General features: G+C 40.1%; 1 protein-coding gene across 1 annotated transcript; it reads right to left on the bottom strand.

Moving 5' to 3' along the window:
• Positions 1 to 3101: 3101 nt before the first annotated feature.
• On the bottom strand, positions 3102 to 9246 carry LOC103941228 (patatin-like protein 6). The gene is made up of 3 exons (XM_009351424.3): positions 7771 to 9246; positions 5889 to 6167; positions 3102 to 3963 (listed from the first exon to the last, which is right to left on the bottom strand). Exons 1-2 carry the CDS (start codon positions 8935 to 8937, stop codon positions 5898 to 5900), a joined length of 1437 nt encoding a protein of 478 aa, XP_009349699.2. The 5' UTR covers positions 8938 to 9246; the 3' UTR covers positions 3102 to 3963; positions 5889 to 5897.
• Between the last annotated feature and the right edge of the window lie 222 nt (positions 9247 to 9468).

Below are 9468 nucleotides of genomic sequence, written 5' to 3'. Positions count from 1 at the left end.
CAACAGATTCTACACCCTTTTGTGAAGAATAAAACTCAGTCTTCAATTAATTTGAACCAGAGAAATAAATACAAACCTTTCCTGCAAGCATGTCCATGCTTCTTAGGAAGTCTTACACTCAATGACATATTTTATGGCATCATCAGATAGGTTTGCAATCATTAAACAGAGCAATGCCAAATCCTTCTTTACCCAATTCTTATATGCCGTTGTGACTTCTTTTGTAACACCAGTTTCTATATTGATTACAAACCTTGGAGGACAATGTGATACCCTGTAAAGTAATCAAACAGATCATATCCCCTCAGCATCGATTGGAATTGATAACTCCATTTAACAAAATTGTCATCTTGGAGTTTCATCGTAAGCATACCTAATAATCCTTCAATCTTCACCGACTCAGACATTGTTGAATACCAAGAAAATGTTTTACAAACCAAGCACAAGAAATTCCCATAAAATTCCTTCAAACAAACTTCTGAACAACACTACACTTCGGCTTCGACTTTATGAAATGTAGAAAAACTCAGAAAAACTACTGAAAACCTTTGAATGTTCCTTGCAACCTCAGCTTTGGCCTCTGAAGCACAGAAAATCAACAAATCTTCAATATTTAATACAGAAAGAATGGCCTTGGCCTTGTATCTTTCAATCTTTAACACTTTCAATCTTTACTACTCACATATGGCATCGGCCTTTAATTCATCAAGAAAATATATGCTAAACCCAAAAATCTTCTCACTTAGACATTTAATCGAATATCTGATAAACTGAAAAAACAAAAAACAAGAACTAATGAACCTGAGAAAATTTACAACCTTGAACTTCGAAGAACACTGAAATCTTGAACGTGTGAGATGAATCCACCTAGAAATCCTTCTAGGAAGCACAGCGAAAAACAATCCTACGATCTTACCTCGGCGAGTAATACCATCATAACATAACTAAAGAAATCACAAATGAAGAAATCAATGGAAGTAAGAAAGGCTCGAAAGCTTAGAGAGAGAAAGAGAAATGAGAGTATGTTATTTTCTGAAATGGTTTTACACATATCTTACATTGTTATCTCAGCATATATATAGCTTGAGAATACTAACAGATTATCCTAACCATTCTAACTACCTTGATAAAACAGTTATAACAATAATAACCATAGCTGCCAAGTCATCAATCTTTAATTGTAAATCTGCCATGTCATAAGTGAGCTGCCAAGTCATCAAGTCATCTGCTATAGTCAACAGAATCTACATATAACTTAGTCTAAATTATTTATGAATGCACTACAAAAATTAGACAAACATACTTAAAAATGAGTGGTTAAGGAAAATTTCAAATGATACCATGAAATGTGTCACTTGTAAGTCCTTAATTTATTCCTTTGTTGTCCATTTGTAGCATTTTAGTAGTATCTTTATGGTTTCATCACCCTCCCGGTGTCGCCAGCACATCACGACTTAAATGGATACGTGGACATTCCGGGTCGGGGTGTATTAATGTGGTATCAGAACCAAGGGGTGAGCCTGTACTGACACGCAATTGGGTGGGTCCCCTTTGGCCCCATGTGTTAGGTGAGCCCCGACTTGGCTCCACGTGGTTGTCAATGTAGATCTCCCACGTGTGACCCATTAATTAGGTCCCGCGTGCAGGGGCATGTTGAGTATCCTACATCTGATGGGGGAGAAAGAAAGATGAGTTTAAATATGATTACCCCACTTTAACTAACACCGAGATCTTTTGTGATAAAACCTCACACCTGACGATTTGGGCAGGTGGCAACTATCAAGTTAGGGACAATATCGGTGTTGTTGAAAGTGGGGCCCTTAGCCAGTCTCTTTGAAAATTTGCAACATGGTATCGTTTCTTAGTACTTTAAAGTCTCCAAACTTAGGAGAAGAGAACCTAAATTCGCTCACACCAATATAATTACTTTCATGCCTATTATTTTTGCTTCAAAATAATTATCCTTTTTTCAGTGTCAAATCACAACTCTATTTTTTGTTCTTATGTTTTGGTCTCAACTTGTATATTTTAGGATTACAAGTATCTTCAAGGAGATGTCAAATTTTAAAATTTAAATTTGACTGTCTATGTGGTATTTTAACATCTTTTCAAATTTTACTCTTCACAAGATATATCAAATTAGACTATGATTTTATTACATTAAACATTATAATAAATGTAAAAGAAAACAATAATATAATTAACAAAATGCATTTAATAATCAATTAAAAACAATTTGAAACTGCTAACAATTTTTTACTTGCAATCCACGTCATGCCACATCATATTTGACTTTTCAATTAAAAATATTGTTATTGACTTTTTTTTTTTTTTTTTTTGCTGTTAATATTAAGTGAACGGAGCTTGGCTGCTGAAAAATCAGCAGCAGCTCCTGCTGCTAGCAAATTACAGGTGGACACGTGTCCAAGTAATTGATTTTTTAATCCAGATTGGACAGTGTCCACCTGTGATTTGCTAGCAGTAGGAGCTGCTGCTGATTTTTTCAGTAGTCAAACTCTGTCCATATTAAGTTAGATATTTTGACATCCGTACTCTGAAATGATTGCCCATGTATAGGTTTAGGTAGTGGATTTTGGTGTGGACAATGGAATAGGATTCTCTCCGGATCTTATTTGTGGAGATCCGAAGGATCAATCAATCGTTTCCATTCATCATACATCATGCGGTTAGAAATTATTTTTAATTTTTAATTTAAAATTATATATAAATAATACTTAATGAAAAATGACCACATGATGTACGATAAACAGACACTATTAATTGATTCTCTGGATTCTCACAAAGAGGATCCTTGTCTGTGGATAGTAAGTGTTGAGTGTGAGATGATACAACAAATATTTGGGTCTGAACAAAATCTTCACTTTCATTCTATTAAAAGAAGTGAAAGAATGCGTTCATTGTAGCCGCGCTGACCTTTCTTAGTGAAGAATACACAAGTCAGTCATGCGCAGATATCATGACAAAAGAATTTCAAACTGGACAATCCTTTCCATCTATTCTTTAAAGTCATTAATGCCAAAAACTTAAATCGTGCGGATACACTATATCATAACGTCTTGTGTCAATTAAAAACCGTCACATAAAAAAGTCGTACAAGACATTATATTATTAGCACTCAACATCACAATGACAGCGTATTCGTCCCATAAAACTGAAAGAAAAAGTGAAGAATTCCACAGCCACCCGAACAAAACAACCAAACCAAACACTTCTTTAAATTAAAAAAATGTACAAAAAAAGTTGAAACTTTCTTAAAACGATTCTGCAACTTCAAAAATAATACACTTCTTCAACATGCAGGAAAAACAAAAGAATAGTACATTTCTCCCCTAACCCCAGAAAGCCCCACCCATCAACAACTAGAAGGAACCCACCCCCCCACCCCCTACCCATGAGAGATGGATACGGTCAGTTGCTTGAAAAATATAAACCACACCCTGAAAATTACTCTGCAGACAAATAGCTTTGACTATTTTTTCAACTCTGGGTCTTCCACAGTTGTATAGGCCCTATAGGGTAGCCAGCCCACCACCCACCACCCACCACCCACCACCCCTCAAGTTTCTTGAGACGAGGATGAAAAGACAAGAAATGTAAAAACATCTGGGGGGGAATGTGAAAAATACAAAAAGGAAAAGGGTATGGGAAGAAATAAAAAAAATGGAAGCAGATTTTCCCACCCATGATGAGCACTCAATTTTTGAAACTGAAAATTTGATATCTCAAAAGCTTTTGAAGCTCTCTCACTTTGGTCCCTTGCCATTGTATAAAGGTAGAGACTGTGGGAGACCACAAATGCATGTCCTCTGCCAGGCAAACAAATCCCACTCAGATCTCTCCCCTCCTCCCGGACCCCCACCCCTTTCTACAAATAGCTACTAGTCCTTTTCACATTACTCTTCTCCTGTTTTTTCCTCCTTTTGATGATGTCTCTCCATTCTCCTGCAATATTTGGGACAAAATATTTACTGTGACGGTTCACATCTACAGGTAAGAACATACATTGGAATTGCATAAAGTTCAATGATTTGCACTTCAATTTTTCCAAGTCGTATGTTCAAACTGAAGGACGTTAATGTTTCATGCTAAAATCAATTGGTAGTAAAGGGAACGAACCAACACCTTATAAACCGTTACAAGATTTCTTAATTTTTCAAAGCGCGACTTCTTTTCTTCTACGTACTCGTACAAACTAACTACAAGTACAACTTGGAAAAGTAAAAGAAAACAGAGAGAATAGTTTGAACAAAGAAGAGGATTGATGAAAGAACCAATGTAAAACTTTAGAAATTTGACCAATTTGGCTTTTTCCAAGGTTTTACCCCTTGTCTGTTAAAACTTAAAAGTTAGTTGGGAGGTGTACTGACACAATTTGCTAGTCCTTGACACTTCTTACCCCACAGGTATACCCCCATGTAGTTAATCCCATGTGATTTTCCATACAATTATTTACTGTTTAAAACTCCTTCAACAAAATTATCTTCATCCTATGATCCTAACAAAACTTCTATTATGCTCTCGTGTATCCTATGCACAGCAATTTTCGACCGTTAAAGCACGGTCCTAATCCTCTAGGCTCTACCTAACACATGGGTCTTAAAAATGATTCATTAAACAATGCCAAAAGCATATGGCCCCAGTGACTTGTACACGAAATAAACATTTCAATCTATGTCTACGTTAGGAGACGGTTCTCATCGAGCATTAAAAAAGTTATGGACTGCGAAGCACTACGTGTACAGAATCTACAGACATTGATGCAGCAGTGAAATAAAAAATCAGTTCAAGGAATGAATTGCTTATTTCGTGCACGGCATTTAAGCAGTTTTAAGAAGTTGAATGTTCCAGTTCTAAATTGGCTAGTTGGATGAGTTCTTCATAGGCATTGTGTAATTGTGTGGGGCAATGCCATTGCAACACAGCAACCCAAAACATTCAAACTAAACATTTGCACGGATGGAGGGAGAAGAAGCAACCCTTTTTCTTTTCTCCGGACTACGGACATTGCCCTTAGGAATTAGGACCACAAAGATTTGATTTCCTGACAAAATGACCACAGCACCCTTCCCTCCCATGCCTACACAAAAACTCAAGTGTCGGTACGCCGACAGCGGATGGGGCTCTAAGCATTCATCTTCTTTCTTTACCTTCGTTTTTTGTTTTGGTTTCTTGTATTTACAACAACAACCTGGTTGTTGTAAAGGACGAAGAAAATGACAGGTCTAGGCCACAGAGAAACAAAAGTTTGAGAATTTTCAATGCATACGTGTCATGGCACCTAATTATTCAATGTCTATAACCCTATTTGCTAACAGGTAATACCAAACAAATGATAAGATGGCATGTAAACATTATTAGTGGAACCCCTAATCTTTTTGTTAATTTAGTTTAATTAATAATATGAATCCCACCAACAACATTTCTCATTTTAATTTGTTAATACTATGCATGCCTAGTGCCTAGCATGATATGATAAACAAGCAATTAGGGGCCAAGACTTTCTCGCACTCCAACAGCGTCAGAACTACAGAAAGTACTTGTTCTAATTATATTCTGACAACCAATCATATAGCAGATCTACCTAAATTTCATGACTTTAAAAGATTCAAAAATGACAGAAAACAGAGGATAGGGATGTGCACGAGTTGTTTAGTGAGCATGCGTCAAACTCAAATGCAATACATGAGTCCGACTCATTTGAACCGTAAAATTAGTAGTATTTTTTAACCGTTAGATCTTTGGTTCGAGAATAGAATACCCTTGAGCACCATTATCACGAGACAAGTTCCTATTTGTTTTCTTCAAATTTGTGAGGTCTGAGCACGACATGAATTTGAAAATTGGTAAACAGAACAACAAGCACGTACCCTTGAGTTCTAACTTGTTTTGGGAGCAGCTTGCTTGAAGGCAACAGTGGGAGCTATTCTGCAACTCCTCCTCTGATGCTCGAGCACCAGTTCTCCGGCAAACCAATCGAGCTTCTCGAAATTGCTCTGCTCGCCGATCCTCTTACCGCCAAAGAGCACCGATTCAACATTCTTCTGTTTCAGCATTTCCTCTGCCACTCCTACCAGCTTCTTAACGTTGTTAGGACTTGGGTCTGTATCTACATTTGGCCCGCAACGTCCTAAGCTTGTCCCATTTGCCTAACATATTACAAGTAAACATCCGGTTATTAACCTTTTTTGAAAAACTAATTTCTAAATTGGTCCAGAACATAGACATGCATACCCACTTAGAAATTTAGAATTCAACCACAGTTGGTGCCTACATTATGATATTCCAAACAAAATAAACAAGAATTTGTAAAACAGATGCTCTGCTCAAATTTAATATTAAAATTTAAAACCAAGCAATGCATAAATTTGGAAAGATTCAATTGCTAACAAAAAAAATTGTACCCAACAGTTGAAAACAATTTGGATTGGCAGCTCCAAATTCCGATTTAGGACCACCCTCATAGATAAAAATATACCATGATGGAAAACAGAATATGGCAAAAAGTTGTGGGTCAATTACGATAACCTTTTTTTATCCAAGAGTTAGAGAAAAGAAAAATATTACAATTGAGTCCATTTCGTTTTCTAAAATGGAGAGAAGTGACCACAGCCAAATTAAAGGGAAACCCCACATTCTTTTTGTAGCATTAAGAATTTAAGATTAATATGGTTTGGAGTTAATTACAAAAATGGATGTTAATTAAGGTTTAAGTAAATTGTGAGCCCATCTCTCCAAGCATTTCTACCTACTTACTAGTTACTGCACTAATACAGGTTCAGAAATCCACACAGCAATCCAGGTCAAGATTGGTCCAACTTTCCACAGCAGGGAAAAATAAAGGCTGACAATTAAGGTAAAAGAAAAGGGAAAGAAAGTAAAAAAATAATGGACCACTGCCCCAAGAAGCAAGCTTCAAAGGTAATAAAATTTAAAGCTAAGAAAACAGCAAACAGGGGAAAATCATCAACTTTCTCAGGGAAAATCATGGGATGCAATTGCAGTGGGACCAAAGTTGCTAAGTAAAGCAAAAAAAAATTAAAAGCCAAGAACCGAACCAATTTACTGAGACACCCGTCAAATTTAGGCTTTAGGCCTTAGCTGTTCTACAAAGACAGAAAGTCCTAATCAGCTAACCTACTCCGGACCAACCAAAATCCCTTCCCTCTCGGTCCTTAAATCTAATCGAAAAAACAAAACCAGAGCTCTCTCAAGCTCACACAGGGCGTATCCCTAATCGTATATCGCCCATCATGTGACGTGAGATGGTAAAGGTAGAAAAAAAAAAAAGAGGTGTTTTCCGCACACTACCAAAAGTTTGCAAAACATAAGTGTGCGAAAATCATTTTTCGGTGATAAAGCAAAATTTTGCTCCATTTGGTCTGCGCACTTGCAGCATAGCAACACTTTGGATCGGCAATGCCTCCCACAACACTCCATGGGGCCAAAGATTTTACGTTACAAAACACCCGCATTTAATTGCATGAAAACGAGACCCATGCCCCTGGCGCAAGTTAGCGTCCTCTATACGTGTGTGTCTACACATTTTACATGTCGTTCTTAGCATTACCCAGCCTGGCTAACAGTGTCGTCTCGTAGTCAGTTGCAACAGAAACGGCAAAAAAACAGCCAAACCTCGAAAATTTAACTCCGTGACAAAAAAAAAAAAAAAAAGAATTAAAATTGGGAATTAAAATAATTAAAATTGGGAATTAAATGCGCGCGTTAGTAAAGGTGTGGCGTGTTTCGTACCTGAATGCGCACGTAGTTGCTGCTCCCGGACTGACCAAACGCCATGGCGACGGACTGGTCTACCAGGTCGGATGACCCATCGCCGGCGATTCGGGCCATGGGCCGGGCCCATTCCTTGGCTCGCCACTTCTTCACTTGCTCGTACGCGTACCTCGCTTCTTCCAGAAACTGGCCGCTTCCTATGGAAAGGACCATTATGTCCTCGACCCCTCGCACGAACGGGAACTCCTGCTTGTTGTGCAGGACGTGCGTGATCGCCGCCGCGGTCGGGTTGCTCATGGCCAAGCCGCCGTCCACGGCCAGGCACTTGGTCTGGTTGTTGACGGACTGCATTTGGACCGGTTCGAAGACTCCCGGTTCGGCTGACGTGGCGCGGCAGACCTCCCAGAGGCGGAAGTCGTAGCTGTCGGTCTCGAGGGCGTCCGCCCTGGAGAAGAGAAACGGCGCCGTACTGGAGAGGTCGTAGCACGGAATTAGAACCGGCTTGAGCGTGTCTTTCAACGTCAAGGTCCTGTCGTCGTCTACGAACGCCTCTTTCATCACTTTTTCCAAACCGGCCGTGGCGGACCCCGTAGAACCCGAGCCCGAACCAGAACCTCGAATGAGGCGACGCAGCAAACCGGGGGAGGAGGCGGAGGTGGAGGAGCGGTTATTGTTGAACAAGCTCTTGCCGTGATCGGAGAGGAAGCGCCACGTGTCGTCGGCCTTGAAAATCGGGCGGGCGTGGTCTCTGGTGGCGAAGAGCATGGCTGCGAATATACCTCCGACGCCAGCTCCAGTGGCGACGTCGAAGTAATCGGCGATTCTGGCGTCCGGATTCCCCGATTTCTTCTTCAACGCTTGCTCTAGATACGCCAAGGCCTTTCCGGAGAGAATCCCTCTCATTCCTCCGCCGCCGTCGATGCTGAGAATGCAGACTTTGCCCCTCTGGTTTTTGATCGCCGCGACGCCATTTTCAGATTGGGGCTGAACGCCCACCAGCTGGGCGGGGTCAGGTTTGGAGTCGGAGACCGGCGTGGGGGACGGAGAGACCTGTTTGGGAACCCAGAGCTTCTGATCGTCGTAGCCAAACAGGAACTTGCTCTCCAATATCGAGAATATCTCGTAGCTCAGCTTATCGGTGTCGATGCTCGGCTCCTGGCTTTCGGTCCGAGTCGAATTCATCATCGCCGCAGTAGTCCTCCCCCAAAAAAATGATCAAAATTTCGCCAACCAAAAATCTCGGTTTAAAATTTTCTGTTTTGATCAGACAAAAGGAATGAATTTCACTGCCATTTTATTCAAGTCTCCGCGAAGGATATGAGAGGGAAAGAAGGGGACGAAACGAGGTCGTTTGGGGACGAAAGAAGGGAAAGAAGGCACGCCAACAAAGCAGCATGAAAAGCTAAACCAACGCGAAAAACCAGAAAAGCCAACGAATTGCAGAGGAAGAAGAAGAAGACGAGCAAAAACGCAGAGCTCTGCAGACTCGCAGAGCATGTCTGTTTTTTATATACCCTTTTATTTTTTTATTCAAATTAAATAAATATCAATCACGAGACGATGTCGTTTTTTGTTTCACCCCCAGTAGGTGGTTATTTTACCTTGTTTTTTACACTATCCAGTGGGACAGGGACGGTTGAGGCCGTTGGTTTTGCTCGTCTCGTTTGATCGGACGGTCGGGAGTCCGCGGAGTTCTGTTCGTCCGTGATGAACGGT

This window comes from the organism of the source record quoted next, unplaced genomic scaffold, assembly GCF_019419815.1.
Source record: "Pyrus x bretschneideri cultivar Hongxiangsu unplaced genomic scaffold, Pyrus_bretschneideri_v1 Contig32, whole genome shotgun sequence".
NCBI lineage: Eukaryota > Viridiplantae > Streptophyta > Magnoliopsida > Rosales > Rosaceae > Pyrus > Pyrus x bretschneideri.
This window is presented reverse-complemented; position numbering and strand designations above follow the sequence as displayed.